Below are 16,661 nucleotides of genomic sequence, written 5' to 3'. Positions count from 1 at the left end.
AAGAGACAGGGGTGATCTCAGGGAATGATAGCTCTTAGGACTTTAAAATCCTTAAATCCCCCCTCGTTCTGTCTGTCTCTCCTCCTCTCTCTGCTGATGCCTTATCCAGCATTTCCCTCTCTTGCTGTATGTGAGGATGCAGTGTAAAACCACTGCTTTAAAAGAAGAAAAAAAAAAAGGCTTGGGCACTTTGTCCACAGATATTTCCAGCGTACTGTGTTGGCATGGAACCAGCTCGGTAATCAGTGTGAGTACTGTGAGTTATGGGTGGTCTGCATGTGTAAGAAGGACATAAGATGAATTATAAGAGGGGTTTTAATAGCGTTCCAGTAGCAACCTTGCACCAGGAACTGCTTAGACCATCCTGTAAGCTTGACATTCATTATGTGATAAGTCAATATTTTATTCCTAATTAGTGAATCACTGTATTTATCGCTTTAACAGTATTTATATACAGTGCCTGCTAAAATGTCCCCAAGGGTGCAGCAGTAGATTGTCCTAGAAGTCATTAAAGGCTCCAGGAGAACATCCATGAAATTGCTCATCCCTTTAGCCTCAGCTAAATTAGTGTTCATGGCTTCACAGTAGGAAAAGTGGCCTTCGGAGAAGAGCTGCATTTCAGAAAACACTACTGACCAAATAGTCATTTGTCAGTAAAGTACCTGAATAATTTCTGAGCCAGGGTTGGACTGATCGGTGTTTTTGGGGCTGATCGCCGATTCCCATTGATGGCAGGGCTGGATGCCCCCTTAACCTTCCCAGAGAGATTTGGTAATGCATCACCTTGCAGGACGTCTGTAATTTTTCATGTAAGGTCTCTCTAGATGAAATGTACTTTGCTGTTTGGAATCAACCACAGTAAAAACGCTTCCCTTAAATTGCATCACTTTGGACGCGGTTCCTTTAGCTTTCTGACTGTTGCTGCTGCTGCTGCTTTACTTTTGGTCGGGGGTAAATGTGGGCTGCACTGTTTTGCTGCCTTTTTTGTGGGGGTAGCAGTGTTTGTTAGCTTCGCTGTGTTCAGTTACCCACTGTACTGGGCTATGTAATGGTCTCTCAATAGGGGTGTCCGGTCACTGGTGTTAAAAGTCGCATTCGTTTTACACTTTCTAATGTACATGCTACTGCTGAGTTAGCATGTTTAGCCAGCAAGTGTTTGACTTTGGATAGGCCAGCCTTGAATGCCTCAAAATGAGAGCCATCGGCATCAACCAGCATTATAACATCCGGAGCGTTTTTGTCTTAATGTCTAACAGATATAGCTATAATAGTTAGTGGAGCAGGTGTCTAGCTGACTAGCTAACGTAAACTACACAAAACTACCATGCCATAACTAGTGTTAGCTCTTTATCATTTTGTAAATCTCTGTGGATAGCACAGATTGTTACTGTCTACACAATCTGCACCCCTTGCTCAGTATGCACTGCACATGTGCGCTCATGCTCGGCTCAAATCGGGCAGGGGGCGTGAATCGGTAGAGACAGGAGTACAACACTGGCTATATTAGGCTTCTGTAGCTATACACGAGCTCCGTAGTTCAATCTAGCAGTTGATCAAGGAACTGCAGCTAGCATCCTGTGATTGTCTGTACAGTGAGCGTACTGTAATCCTTAACTTAACCTTAAGAAAATGACCTGATGGGCTCTCAGGATCGGCCGAATTAGAGACATATCCTTAAGTAGATCGCACATTTGAGCTGAAAATCGGCTGATGCATAGCCGATCGATATTTTATGGTCAGACCAGTCAAGTCACTTTATCTGGCTTAAAACTAAGCCTACTCTTCACAAACTTTAAACTTCTTCAAACATGGTAATGGTAGTACATGACTACAGTGTGGAGATGTTTTGCCGCCTCAGGACCTGAACAATCACGAATTCATTTCTGGATCAGAGAATTCTAGCTGGACTAGACCAAAGTAGACTTTTCATCTCTCTATTAGTCATAACCTAAAACAGAATTTGCTTACGAACCCAGCAGAGATGGTGTGGCAAGTCCTCAAACAAGCAGTTATTCTGCAAAGGGCCATTCTTCAGGGCTTAAATTGATCCACAATGATAAGTTGGATTTTCACAAGGGTGCACATTAAATAAATTAATTGATTTGTGGAAAGCTCTAAGAACATTCACTGTAACAGATATGCAAAAATATAGAATTTACAAAGGGGCAAACACATTTTCACAGCGCTGTACATTTATAAGAGTACTGCCATCACAGGAAGATGTTTACCTAACAGTACAGGCAGAAATAACCCATGTGAGATAAAGGTGGGCTGTAACGATGGGGCCCATTTGGCAAGCCCAACTACTGGGTGCCCAGAAAAAAAAATGTATGTACAAACCCACTCAGAGCCCTTGCCCGCCTGGAACCCACCTACCACCCCATGTGAGCTCCATGTGAGCATGTTGGCTGGGCAGTTTGAATGACTGTTTATACGTCTGGAGTAAAAACTGCTACTGTGCAACTTTAGACTGCAGGTTTCACGCTGGGGTGTTGTTAGGAATGATCTGAAAATGCTAAGAAAGCTGTAGAACTGAGGAAGCTGTACAACACTGATAATTAAATTATACGCAAAATCCACATTACCTCATATTTCATCATTATGCTACTGCGCTTGCAACGCTCCTCATACTGCAGATGAGAAAACTACCCTGTGCGTGGAGGCGTTCATTCGCGCGGAGGCAAATCCTAGTAATACATTGGGAACAGGGGAACCATTTTAAAGCACCCGAGGGAGCAATTGGGGAGAGTGGAGATGTCATATTGAAAGAGAAAGACGGAGAGGCTGAGGCTTCATCCACACTAGAGCTATCAGCCTGCAGAACCTCTGCTCTCAGAGGCCACGCTGGTGGAGGAGGGGGAATCTGTTCATCTACAGCCACACCGGAATCACCCTGATGTCTGTACAAACATCCAGTAATGCGGAAGTTTACAGAATAAAGCCATTTTTAATGAAGTCAAGAACCACAGCTCATCAGAGTAGAGAAAACATGGACAGAAGTGGAAATTAAACATTTTTTCCCTTAATAAATTAGAATCAAACAACACACACACACACACACAACAGTTTAGGCTACATTTCACACATTAATACAGCAGGTATTTAACTAAGTCTTTTGCAGACATTTTTTGGAAGGCTGTACAAAGATTATTATACAAAACTAGGATATGTACATCCAGACAAATTATCCTTGGGAGGAAAGGAAAAAGGTTTAGAAGGTGCACGGAAACATAGGACCTGACCGATATGAAAATAGTCACCAATAGCAATACAGATTTTAAGGAGCTGAAAATTCAGATGGATGAGAATATTGCTGGTATTGCTGCTATGAATGTTCACAATAGGTTGTTGTCAATTTACCAGTCCCTGAAGAGACTGGTAGGTATGAAAGAATGAAACCATTACCTCAGAATCCTGTCTGTCCAGTCCAAATATCAATGCTTCATACAGTAAATTCATATAGCCTTAATACACTATATGTCCAAATGTTTGTGGACACCCCTTCTAATGAATGCATTCTGCTACTTTAAGTTGCACCCATTGCGGTCACAGATGTGCAAATGCACGCACAGACATCATATCTAGTCCCTGTAGAGAAGTACTGCCAATAGAATAGGACTCACTGGAGCAGATAAACATGTACCTATTGGCACCATGCCTAATGCCAGTTAGAGGGGTATAAAGCCCCCCAGCACTGAGCTGTGGAGCAGTGGAACTGTGTTCACTGGAGTTATGGTTCTACATCCAATTCTTTTAAAGTAAGTTGGGGGTGAGGTGGATGCGATTAAATCCTCACAGCAGTGATGCTTCAAAGTCTAGCAGAAAGTCGTCCCTGGACAGTAGAGACAGTTACTCCAACAAAAGCAGGGCGAGCTCTTTGATTAACACCCTTGATTGTGGCAGAATCAATGAACAAGCAGGTGTCCCAATACTTTTGTCCATATAGCGTATCCACCAATTTTTGTTTCCAGCCAGACAATATATATCGGCCAAGCCCTAGGTAAAATACATAATAACTCCATTGTAATACTACACACAGTGTCATAGCAAGAACATCTCAGGAAGGGATTGATTGCCCATCAGGGTATTTTGTACGTTCTTCCCTGCAACTCTTCATAGCCATGGTCTCAGCCGTAGGACGAGGTGTAATGCTACAATGAGGGAACCTGTCCTCACTTCTTTTTCTTCCCAGCAGCCTTGGGATGTGCTGTCCGCCTTGGCTGTTGCTAGGCAACACGGTCGAAATTCCAGCACAGTGTGTGTAGGGTGATGCAAAAGGCTGGGTGCGTATCAAACTCGCAAAGTCTACGGCTTCCATCTACGGCTTCAGAGTCTACCTTTCCCCACCCGCCGAGAGACAAAAGACAGAAACGCAGGCAGGCAGAGTTTAAAAACACAGAGTTGGAGAATAATTAAGCAAAGAGCGAAACAAAATTACAGAACGTTCAGAGATGAAAATCGACGACAACAAAAAATGACAGGACCAGCCTGTTAGTTTTACACACTGAAGCCCACTTGTGTGATCCAGTAGGTTGGCCTACGCTCACCCCCACACTATGCTCATCTCACGGTCTATGATGCTACCATTGGCAGAAGCTGAGTCAGGGGGGCCATTTGTCTTGCTGAATTAATAGAAAAATCAATATATGGTTTACAAGTGGGTTTCAAAGAGAATTGTCAAACCAGTTGTGGCTTTGAATGCATGAATACGATCGGTATGGGGTTTTTTTATGCGTTTCACTGTTTTATGGTGTTCAGTGTTAGGGCTGCTAGGCAGTTTTATGGGGTCTACCATGGAAAAGAAAATCTCTATGTATAACAGGTAATCCAAAGATCACAGGGGCAATAATAAAAAAAGAAACATGAATAAGACTAAATGTATGGAATCCTAATCCTATTGTGCAAAAAGCACAATATATTAATAATAATAACTCAAAATGTCAACTGAGGTACTTTGAGCTTTCCAGTAATTGCTACATGACCAAAAGCCCCAAACGACAGACTCACTTTCGCAATCTGTCAGGGTGGGATTTAAGCAAAAGAGAGATCACCCAAATAAAGAGGGATCAGAAATCTCCCCCTCACAGAGAGCTCTAAAGAAACAGAGCCGATTACAGGGAGTGGTGGCGTTCAGTCCAGACGAGAGAATATTCATAATCTACTATTAAAAAAACAAACAAAAAAAAAGTCAACTAGTTAGTCACATATAAATAAACTTGAGAGAAAGTGCTCTGAAAGAACGGACGGACAAAACAGGCACATTCAGTGTGAATCTGTCTTATCTAACCTCTCATCAGACTGGGCTGGGCTGAAATGGCCTCCTGTCTCCTCCACTAATCCTTCTGTCTCGGGCTTGTTCGGACAGGATTTAAACTCTGCGGTAGCTTTGGGGTCAGGCAGCATCCAAACTGAACAACTGCTCTCATTTCTGGCCACGTTATCCCATCTCTAAAGGGCTCACTGGCTAAGATTTATGGACAGATGTGAGATGAAGCAGGGAAATGTGTGCATGCGAATGTGAGAGGGGGAGGGGTGCGAAATTGAGCAAGTGTCAGCATTTTAAACACGTCCTAACTCCCTAAATGTGAGTGCGTGTACTATATGGTGTCAGATTTATAACTGCTCTATTCCGTCTCAAGAGGAAATAATAAACCTTCCCTGGTTCCTCCCCTTGCCCTTTTATGTCCTCTAACCAAAAGGCATCACACTTTGGCCTGCCTCACATGTTCGGTCTGTGCTAATCAGTAAATCTGGTTCCCTGTAGACTGCTGACCTTGTGCTGTCATGTTGTAGTTCCTTAGCGTTAGCGTCGGACAAGCCGCTTTTTTTTTTGTCTATGGGAACAAATGGGATGAAATCCTAAAGTGAGCCTACAACAAGTATGTACATTTTATCTTAGGCATTATCTTTTTTCCCCTGGAATACCACCATTTTATTTGCATTGCAAATGAAAGGTCAGCATTACTCCATAGGATGTATGCAGGCTAACACTCCAATCAAAAGGACTGGCAACCAAAATCTTGTGCCCAAAGCAACAAATTAATCAGGTGATTTTTGTAAGTACACTACAATATATGTAGCTTGTGCTGCTATATCACAGTGCTGACATAGTGTGTAGTCTTGCTTCCAAATCATTTTGACTGTAATACTCATATTTCAACTGCTTAATGTTCCTGTATTTCAGGAGGCCTCAGTGAAGCTAAAGGAATCAATGCAAATAATAGAACATCTACTGGCTTTGGAACACTGTTTACCACAGGGTTTGATGGAGGTGATTTCTGAAAATGCCATTCATGTTTCCCATAGACAAAAATGCCCAAATATAAGTCCTTATTTGGACATGTTGTAGACTGCAATATCTCTATGAAACACCTTAAAGTGCATACCTTTCTATAGGAAGCCTTTTTACAGTGTAAATGCTTTCACAGTTCAAATTTCAGTCCTATACACACACACACACACACACACACACACACACCCACCCAACAATGAATCCAAAAGTCATAAACGAAGAGAATTAATGTGACGCTGGCTCTCTCTGCTACCTCAGCAGGCAGAATAGACGCTCAACATTGGGAAGAGTGCTAAAAGAAAATCCGGAACACCACACAGCAGATCTTCAGTGGAACCCGCCATTCTTTATGAGCGAGAGAAAAAAGAATGAGACCAGAAGGAGAAGGCAAAAATGTGCATGTGGTGGTGGGGGCGGGTGGATGGGGGAGTCCGCAAAAGTCACAAACCCTCCTCTCCCCAAAACTGGCCTTCTACTGGTCTGTTTCAGCATACAGAGAGTCACATGATGGAGCAGCTCTTGCTCCTCTCTTTGCCTAGGGAGGAGCTCAGAAGCTCGGCCTTGCTGGGCAGGTGCAGCAGGCGTTTGGACAGTCGCCGGCCGGGGCTGGGTTTGACCGATGGCTGGAGCTTGTTGAGGCAGGCAAGCGATGCAGAGCGAAACACGCTGTGAATGCTTTTCTCTGATGTGAACGCTGAACATTCCAGATACGCCTCCGCTCCCACCTGTTTTGCTAATAAAGAACCCTAGAGATGGACAGAAGAAAATAAATGAACTGCTTAACCGTTATGCATATTATACAGCTTTTCTTTGTTAAAGCCACAGTTCTGTTAAAAATCAGATCTCTCTTTTTCTCTCTATTTTGCCCTTGCCTATGCTAGCTGCACAGTTAGCTTCTTTAGTTCTCCACTGGGGTTTGGGGCCAGTGTAGCTAATAAGTAATTGGAAGCTAAACTTGTGTAAATCAATGCAAATTTGCCCTAAGGTTTTTAAACAAACTTGTTTATGTCTACTTGATATTGAATTTGATTGGCATTCTGGAACTGTATGACATGATGAAACGTATGTTGCCAAGCTTAAAACAGTATTGACAGAGTATAGGTTTCAAATCTCAGGCCAAATATTTCAGATTTTATCAATTTTGATTCTCTGTAAAGATCCAAAGATCAAAGATGTCTTGCATATCAAGCATGGCTGATCAACAACAAATAAAAAGAATCACCTGTCTATTGCTTTAAATGTTATGTTTCAGTAACAACTATTCCAGGAAAGAAATGTATATCTTAAAGAGTGAGGAACTGTCTGGACCTGCTGATGGGTCTTGAAGTTTAAGCTTATATTAAGAAAGAAAGGACTGTCGGAAGAAATAACAGACAGACGTGGTCAGATTTAAGGTGATAACAATAGGATGCAACCGGCTTACCTGTTCATGAGAAATGGGCACCATCTTCTGATTGGACAGCTCCATTAGCGTACACACATCGGTGCGCAGGTCTGTCTTGCAGCCAACTAGAAGTATGCGTGTGCTGTGACAGAAATCCACGATCTCTGTCTTCCACTGCAGAAAGAGAGAACAGTAATGCCGTTATAAAGCGTGTGTTTTTAATATATTCTGTAGGCACCTTGTGTGCTTACAGATGCTCTAAAGTCCTTTACCTTTTTCAGTGAGCTGTCGACTGTGTCAGGTCGGCTGATGTCGAAACAGAGCAGTACGGCGTCAGAGTCGCTGTAGCACAGTGGCCTGACATTATCATAATATGGAGAACCTGCAGGTGTAATGCAAATACGCTCATTAATAACCAAAAAGCTGTATTTTTGTCAGGTACTGACGCTGCAGTTACCTGCGCTGTTGCTGAATCTGGTGTACTTATGCTAGCATTCTGCTGTATTTTCAATACTGCATTGCTGATCCATTGCTGACTAGTCCATGGCAACTTGGCACACCTGTACGTTGAAACTGAACATGCACGTCTTACGTGTCGCTGTCAGACAAAATTCTTGCATCTCGACATTTGCTGTTTTCTACTTTCACAAGTTAAATCTGGTAGTTGTTCTTTACATTGTGTCAAAATATGATGGATGAACCAATAGAAATGCTTCAAAGGGACTTATTTACAATAATTTACATATTAAATATTTACATTGTCTTCCATTTAAAGTTAAGAAGATTTTTTTTCCATTCTCCTGTAAAGTTGCCATTTTAGACATACAAGGTTTTATTCCAACAGCAAAGATATATTCATTTATACCGCTGTGATCTAAATGATTCAACCTCTATTAGGGGCAAATTAGATTTATTGGCAAAATTTACAAACATTTAGTTTTTTTTTTTTAATTAACCAATTTAAACACGTTTTCCCCCAAATTCAAACAAAATGACACTTTTAATGATGACTGCCGTCTCAGAATTGTTCAACCCCCTAAACAAAATCTCTCGTAAAACCACACGTAAGACCGCAAATCAAGGGCTTCATTAGTTTGTTGACGGTGATGTTTGATTTTTATGTTCGAAATGTTTGAAATAGAAGTGGTTGTCTAAAACATTCAGAGATCACTGACTTGCATAAACAAGAGAGGAAAGGCACTGGATGTTCCTTGAGATACAGCTGAAAGCACAAGTTCAAAGCTACAGGAACACTGGCTATGCTACCTGGACGTGGCAGAAAGAGGTAACTATTACTGGCTGTCACCCCATTCCTGAAGAGGTAGGTGGTCAAAAACCCTTTAGTGGCTACAAAAGACCTGCAGCAAGATTTGGCAGCAGGCACGGATGTTTCAGTTTACACACTAAACACTGACTCAAAAGCAGAAGTAGTCTGCTCCAAACTTCTCAAAGACATAAATAAGCCACAAAACTTTTAAGATTCTGTTCTGTAGAGCGAAGAAACTAAACTAGAAGGAGGAAGAATAAAGCATACGCTGAAAAGAACACCCTGCCTACAGTGCAGCATGGCGGTGGCTCTGATTTGTTTCCTCTGGCACTGGAAACCTGCAGCATGGGGAAGTATCAGGAAATCCTAGGAGAAAACCTCATGTCTTCAGTGAGGAAGCTGAAGCTTCAGTGGAACTTCCTACAGAACGATTATCCCAAGCAGACCTCAAAGTCCACCGAAGCTTGGTTTCAGTAGACGTCCTGGATGATTCTGGAGTGGTCGTCTGAGTGGTTGCCTGACTTGAACCCCATGGAAAATCTTTAGTCGGATTTGAAGAAGGCAGTTGCAGCACACAAGCCCCAGACAATTAGTGAACTGGAGGCCACTGCCCATGAGGAATGGGCTAAGATTCCTCAGGAACGCTGTCAGCTGGTGTCCGGCCATGCATCATGTTTGCAGCAGGTCATAACAGCAAAAGAGAGCTCTACTAAATACTAAAGACCCTTATCATGAAGGGTTTGAAATGTTCTGAGGCTGTGTTAGTCATTAGAAGTTGCATTTTGTTAAATTTGAAGAAAGCACTTGTTCTATTAGTTGTGTTGAGCTATTTCTGTTTTAGGTTTATTAGCAACATTTTAGCTGTTTACAATAAATTGTAACACATTGGTAACTTAATTTATTGTAAACAGCTGTTTATAAGTTTATTAAGTTGGCAAATTAACCTATTTTGCAATAGGGGTTAAATAATTTTGATTGCAACTTCATCTTCCTAGCTAAAGAGTGGAATCTTATCCTATAGCCCAAAAAACCTTACTACACTATACAATATGTAGTGCAATAAAAATACTTTCTAAAGTAGGCTATAATACAGAAATAGGCCATATCTTTCTTGTAGCTCATAACTAGTATGAGGGCTAACTAACTATACATAGTATTTACTAGATAACAAGCCTAAAGATGGGTAATTCAGTGGTAAAGTTTATAAGTGGTTAACAAACTAGAAGAGATTCAGATTAAACTAGTATAAAGGAGACAATTCGCCACTTGACGTGGCATATGTCAAGACATATACCTAAAGAAATCTAAGCTTTTCTCAACTTAATTGCTATCTATTGCATCTGTAGCAAACATTAAACTACTACAGACATTGATTTTCCTTGTAACAAGCCCACTGAGTCAACAGAGCCCACTGACTTTACGCATACCTATAGTAGAAGCTAATGGGCAGATGCTTCTATGAATCTAAAAGCTGCAGAATTTTTTTTAAAAGTGCTATTGGCCTGATTCCTCTCAAGGTTGAAGAACAGATGAAAGTGTTCCAAAGCATGCAGCTGCTCATCCTACATTCACTTTGATTCTGCAAGTATATATAAAGAGATGTTTAGGGCCAAGTGAGACAGATGAACAAATTCAGTAAGGTATTTGTAATTAGAGAGTGAGCCTGTGCACGTGTTTAAATCATGGCCAGTCTGGCAATAACCATCCAGTCTGTAACCTCTTAATGAAACCATGCACAATTAATGAAGTTTTCTTGTCTTTAATGAAGGCCTAGAAGAGCACAGGAGTACTGCTAACTTTCACACACTTTGAAAACACATACAGACACACACACTAATCTTGAAATCAGCTCTGTATGTGTACAAGTAAAAGGTCTATTCAAAAAGCAGGCCTAAAGCATTTCAAACTCTGCCAACAAATGCATGCTTTTGTAGCGTATATATTTGGGTTTTTAAGACCTCTGCAACATCGACAATTAAATAATGTCAATGTCAAAAAAAACTATTCACCTAGGGTGTTTAAGGTGGTAGTAACTTCAGGCTCCTGCAGGTGGTGTTGACTGAGAATGATTGGGCTATAAATACCATAGATTGGGAAGTGGTGGTACAGTGCAGTGACTGTCTTGTTCGATGTGTGGGAAATGGGTTGCAATGCAGATCTTAATGATTACAAAAAGGAGTGCCAAAGGCCATAGTGTGAAGGAAGTAACTGAATCTGTAGGTGTATTAAAGCGTACAGTCATACAGGTCTACCAGGCAGTGGCAAATCCCAGACTACAGGAAACTCTCGTCAGAAAGACAAAACAACCTAATGGACAGGGACCACCAGCAGGTTTTATGGCTTGTGAATAAAAACTTTTTGCTTCCATGCAAGAATTGCCTCTAGAAGTCAATGCAGGTCCTTTACAACCAAATTCTAAAAACTTTGCAGGAGACTGCTTTTTCATTCACAAGCAATAATAATAATAAAAAAAACAGTAACTGGTCAAAATGTCATATAGACTGGAAACACAACATTACTTATTGAATCTAAATGTTGACACCATTCTGTAAAGTTTTCCGCAAGAGAATCTATGAAGGAATGCATTTGTTGGCAGAGCATAGATTGGGCAAGTCATCAGTTCCCATCCAATCCCATAATTAGGTTGTTTTCAAAGTACCCAGACTGCATGCCACGCCTTTTTATTTAAGTAGCCTAAATACACACATCGGTCAAAACCACAGTGGTGAAAGTTTTGCATAACAAGACAAACCAATCATAGCCATCATCAATTGACTGCAACAGAGAAAGCCATCCACTCATTCATGCTAGAAAGCAAGAGTGCACTTGAGCAATCAGGCGTGATAATTAACACCGATTCATCAGACGCTGCAAGCGGACGTTACACAACGCATAGGGTCGTTTTACCCCTTATACCCCATTGTTTATTGCAAAGCACAGACAAGGCAGAGACGGTGGACAAGATATTCTGGCCAAATGTGACAACATTTTATTGCAGAATTTCAGATATACGGCATCTCAAAATCAACGATGAAGAGATGAGGGTTAAAAGCTGAGCTAGATGACAATCTGGGAGCAACTGAAGTTCCTACATTAAAAACTATAGCTGGTCTGAGAGGCCAACTGGCATGACCAGCAGAGTTCCAGCTCTCCCCATCCTCTTGCGGTTTATTCTTCCTTGCCAATTCAGTCAACCAACGACGCATACACACACACACACATTTATGCCTACCCACTACCTAACTTCATCCTCAAATCAGAAATATTGCATGAGACATCAGCACAGGAACTTGCCAACTTCAATTACACCTAAGATTTGTTATCTCCTCAAAACAGTCATACCTGCATTCTTCTCTTAGCTCACTCTAAAGAAGATGAAGCAAGGCGCTTAAGACTTTTGATCCACCTACCTCTGTGACTTACATTGATCAGCCATAACATTAGTACCACCTGCCTTATACTGAGTACACACCAGATCTGAGCATTCGATGCATGGACCCACAAGACCTCTGAAGGAATCTTGTGGTATCTGGCACCAAGACATTAGCAGCAGATTCTTTAAGCCCTGTAAGTTGTGAGGTGGGGCCTCCATGGATTGTATCAATGAGCCTTAACCAACCCTGCTGGTTGCTGGTTAACTGGATGTCCTTTCCTGAAGCACATTTGGTAGGTACTGACCGCTGTATGAACCAGAAAAACCCAACAAGACCTTTGTTTGGAGGATGCTCTGATCCAGTCGTCACTTCGCCCGTCAGTGGTGCTAATGTTCTGGCTGATCAAACAAACACACAAGCACAGACTATCTTCAGTAGATACAACTCTTCCCTATTCTTTCCACTCAGGCCTCAGGTGCTGTGGGCTAGTCTCTGCTAGCCTGCCATACCGAACCTGCTCATATCTCCTGTAGGCTACTCTCTACTCTTCACAGGCCTAACCCATGCCTCAGGTGCTCTGCACACTAATCTCTGTCAAGGGACAGGACTGATTCCTCAGCGAGCACAACTGACCTACTGCCCTACTATCACTCATCAAGGAAAATAAACACACACACACAAACAGATGTATAGTAATACAGTCAGTTAAGCACACACAAACAAAGGTAGCAGAAGGACAATAAGAGTGTCCTCTGGCACGATTTGACACATTTGAGCATCATTACAGTTGTAATTGGTGTAAATTAAGTCCCCTTTAAGCATATGGGTAAGTGTCACCATGCGTCAGAATGTTGACTTTACAGGAGAAGGCAAGAATGTTGTTAACTCTGAATGGAAGTCGATGTAAAATAAGAGTTTATTCCAAGTAATTTAGAGCATCTCTATTGGTCTGTTCATCCCGAATTATTTACATTTCAGTGTACAGAGCAGATTCAGGGTGCAAACCATGGAGAACACTGAAAGCAGACCAAAAATGGAGAAATATGTTTGTAATTGGACAGAAGCCCCTTGTAATACTGCAAAATATCGATCTTAGCATATTATAGGTTAGAAAGCCAGAGTCAGCCAACAAAGTCAGCCATGCTAAGCCACCCCAGGAGCAGAGAGGGTTAAGTAAGTGCCTTGCTCAAAGGCCCAACGCTGACAGTGCAGCCAACCTGGGTACTGGACCCACTAAAACTCTTATAACTACATTACTGTCGTAATATCAATTTCATATCTCCTAAAATAGAGCCCTGTGGGACTCCACAGGATATGCTAAACTAGATGGTATCAGAAAAACAATAATAATAATTCACAAAAAAAAGTTTCTGCATTAAGATTAATAAATGAATAACAAACCTAGACCTCAAGTGGATTAACATGTAACATGTGTAGCACTCTTAACACACATTCCTGTTCTGAAATGATCTTATGTTTTGTAATTTGTAAGAACGTTTTAAATGGAGGCACTGTGTGAAATGACATTTGCAACATTAAAACAAATGAATCCAGCATAGCAACGAAAACCATAGCAAATACATAAGTAATTTACTATAAAATATGTATATCATAATGTACAGCAATACAAAGATTTTATACTAGATATGAATATATCAAATGGTGCAATAATAACAATCGTTATTATTATTAGTATTCATGCAAGCAAATTGTTATGATGAAGATTGTTATTATTATTTTTTTTTATTATTATTATTATTATTGTTATTGTTGTTGTTGTCATCACTGCTATTGCTATAAATGTCAGATATGGACAAAAGCTCCAGCTATGATTTATAATACTGTTTCAGTTTAATAATAATAATATTAATAATAATAGAACATCTAGTGTGATTGTTTAATATATAATATATTAATATTATACAACAGGCAGACAAGGGAAATAGCTATAGTTCTGTTCAGCAGTGTCCACTGAAGGCTACACGCACTACAGGGCTAAATATAGCAGCGAACCGACAGCAGCAGTTTTCTCACCAGAAGTGTCCCACAGACTGAGCTCCACGCGCTGCTCCTCCAGGTCCAGACCGGCGGTGTAGTTCTCAAACACGGTGGGGACATACGTCTGTGGACAAGAGCGGCAGATTCAGTCTCTAATGTAACGCAGAGACGACAGAAAGCCAGACTGAGCACGAGCTCACAGTGCTGCTGCGCCATGACTGATGTTTGTTTGCTTGCTTGTTTGTTCGTATTGTTTTGATCTGGTTTATTTACAGCACGTGCGCAGTACCTCTGAGTGCAGACCCGTTCACGTGCGCTGCGTTTCTCTGAGGAAAGCACGCGCACATCTGATGCAAAAACCACTGACGCAACCTGCGCGTGCAGGAACTCATTGATCTTGTTACTTTCAGATGGAAACGGTTTAGGGCTAAATATCCTACGCTCTGCACAACGCAAATAACGAAATGAATAGACACACGGCGAGTGTGTGTGTGTGTGGGGGTGCGCGCGCGTGTCTTTACCTCTGGGTAACAGTCCTTCGCCAGCACTTGCAGCATCGCCGTTTTCCCGCACTGAACGTCCCCCACCAGGACGAGTTTACAGCGGGCCACCACAGGCTGGCTCACCCTGCGCTCCTTCATGTTGGCCGCGGAGGGATGGAGGGCGAAAGGCGGCTCGAACTCTACTGGGATGGGCTCGCGTTCACGTGCTCGCACAATCCCGAGCGGCGCGCGCGTTAACTTTACATAGGTGTTGAGCAGCTCGGCCGCCAGCTGTCTAGTAAGAGTTATGAGACTGCGGGTATTTATACTTCTCAGGCGACCAATCAGAGCGGACAATTACGAGACGCGTCCCGTAGGCGTTGTTGTCCTTTCCCCTACCCGTTTTCCGTTTGGTCCCACCCTCCTGTGCTGGGATTGGCTAGTAGCTCACACGCACAGGAGCCCGGATTTAAGACTCGCAGGTCGTTTTATTGCCAGTCTGTTTAATGAGTATAAACTATTAGCCAACCCAAACACAGGTGGGCGGAGTTTCCACGAAAACGGGTGGAGTAAAAACGTATTGTGGATAACATTTATATTTTGATTTATAACCACAGGAAATTTTAAATATTAATCAAAAGCGAATTGGACTGACACTAGATTATATTATAAACACTTTTTAAAGTAGGAATGTATTTCTGAACCACTGAACAACACGGCAACAAACTGTTGCATAATTGCGTCAGTAATGTTGATAAACGGCTTTCTAGAGACCTAGGCTGTGTCCACGGCCAACTGCATACTACTGTAGTAAGTAGCATGTCAACATAGTGCAGCACCGTTAGCAGTGCAAGCATTAGGCTTTACCAAGCCTGTAGTATGTATACTATACTCTGCAAATCAACAAAAATTCAAAATTAGAAAGTAGAACTTTTTTTATTTTACTTTCCCTCAATAAACAAAACCAATAATAACCTTGATAAATGAATCATATACATAAATAATAATAACAATTAATTAGTAATACTTCCAGTAGGCTGAAATCAATGCCATACTCCCTGTATCCTGTCACACAATTTGTTTTATATTTTAATGCCTAAACTACTTCATCCCTTTTTTCTGTAAGTGACAGAAGGTAGGGATACCTGAGATACCTGAGATTCCAGAGATACCTGAGCCTGTTGGAGATACTCCACCAAATGCATTTCAACCTAAAAATGTTTTTGAGTGGTTGTTGGTTTTGAATGAAGAAAATATGCTGAATGAGCTTTTCTTGATTCTTCATTATTTCTTGTAGACACAATAGCTGTGTCCAAAACTGTGCCCTATTCGTTATATAATGAACTACTTTGGGGTTCAGTCATTTTGTAGTGGTATCCGGAAATGTAATGCACTCTAAAAAATCCAACAATACACCCTAATATATTGTGTACAAATGATATAGAGTAAATTAACTTGGATTATGGATATTTCATGACATTGTTTAGTTTGAATATTTGCACTCAGCCTCTCTGAGGAAGACCTTGTTCAGATTGTTTAGGTGATGCACTAATAGTGGGGTCACACACATAACGACTGAAATCGCTCACTACCTTGTGAAACTTGTGAAAGTTTCCTATAATAGTGCCCTCTGTTGTGATTTGGAGTTTCGCATGTAGAGGATAGTGAACAGGGCACAGTTTTGGACACAGCTCATGTAAATAGTTTGCGTTCAAATCTCATGGTACATTCTGGCATGGCCACGCCCCCAACTAATTTCATTGGCCGCTAATGATTTGGAGCTTGAGAGTCTATTTCTGGGACGATGAATTTGCAAGTTTGGGCGGTAAAACTCACCTATTTGCATACTGGATGTGTTTATCCC

General features: G+C 41.5%; 1 protein-coding gene across 1 annotated transcript; it reads right to left on the bottom strand.

The window, feature by feature from the left end:
• Positions 1 to 2,927: 2,927 nt before the first annotated feature.
• Positions 2,928 to 15,078, bottom strand: rnd1a (Rho family GTPase 1a). Its single transcript, XM_072697197.1, has 5 exons — positions 14,837 to 15,078; positions 14,352 to 14,439; positions 7,949 to 8,058; positions 7,716 to 7,850; positions 2,928 to 7,038 (listed from the first exon to the last, which is right to left on the bottom strand). Exons 1-5 carry the CDS (start codon positions 14,954 to 14,956, stop codon positions 6,793 to 6,795), a joined length of 699 nt encoding a protein of 232 aa, XP_072553298.1. The 5' UTR covers positions 14,957 to 15,078; the 3' UTR covers positions 2,928 to 6,792.
• Positions 15,079 to 16,661: the final 1,583 nt, after the last annotated feature.

This window comes from Salminus brasiliensis, chromosome 14 (genome assembly GCF_030463535.1).
Source record: "Salminus brasiliensis chromosome 14, fSalBra1.hap2, whole genome shotgun sequence".
NCBI lineage: Eukaryota > Metazoa > Chordata > Actinopteri > Characiformes > Bryconidae > Salminus > Salminus brasiliensis.
Note: the sequence above shows the minus strand (reverse complement) of the source record. Positions and strands in the feature narration are given on the sequence as shown.

What these genes read in the sequence shown, in the direction of transcription:
- rnd1a (XM_072697197.1), bottom strand. Translation starts at nt 14,956, where the DNA reads ATGAAGGAGCGCAGGGTGAGCCAGCCTGTGGTGGCCCGCTGTAAACTC. An exon ending in CAGTCTGTGGGACACTTCTG is followed by an intron (nt 8,059 to 14,351) that starts GTGAGAAAACTG and finishes TTACACCTGCAG; the next exon opens with GTTCTCCATATTATGATAAT. An exon ending in TGCCCATTTCTCATGAACAG is followed by an intron (nt 7,039 to 7,715) that starts GTAAGCCGGTTG and finishes GTCCATCTCTAG; the next exon opens with GGTTCTTTATTAGCAAAACA.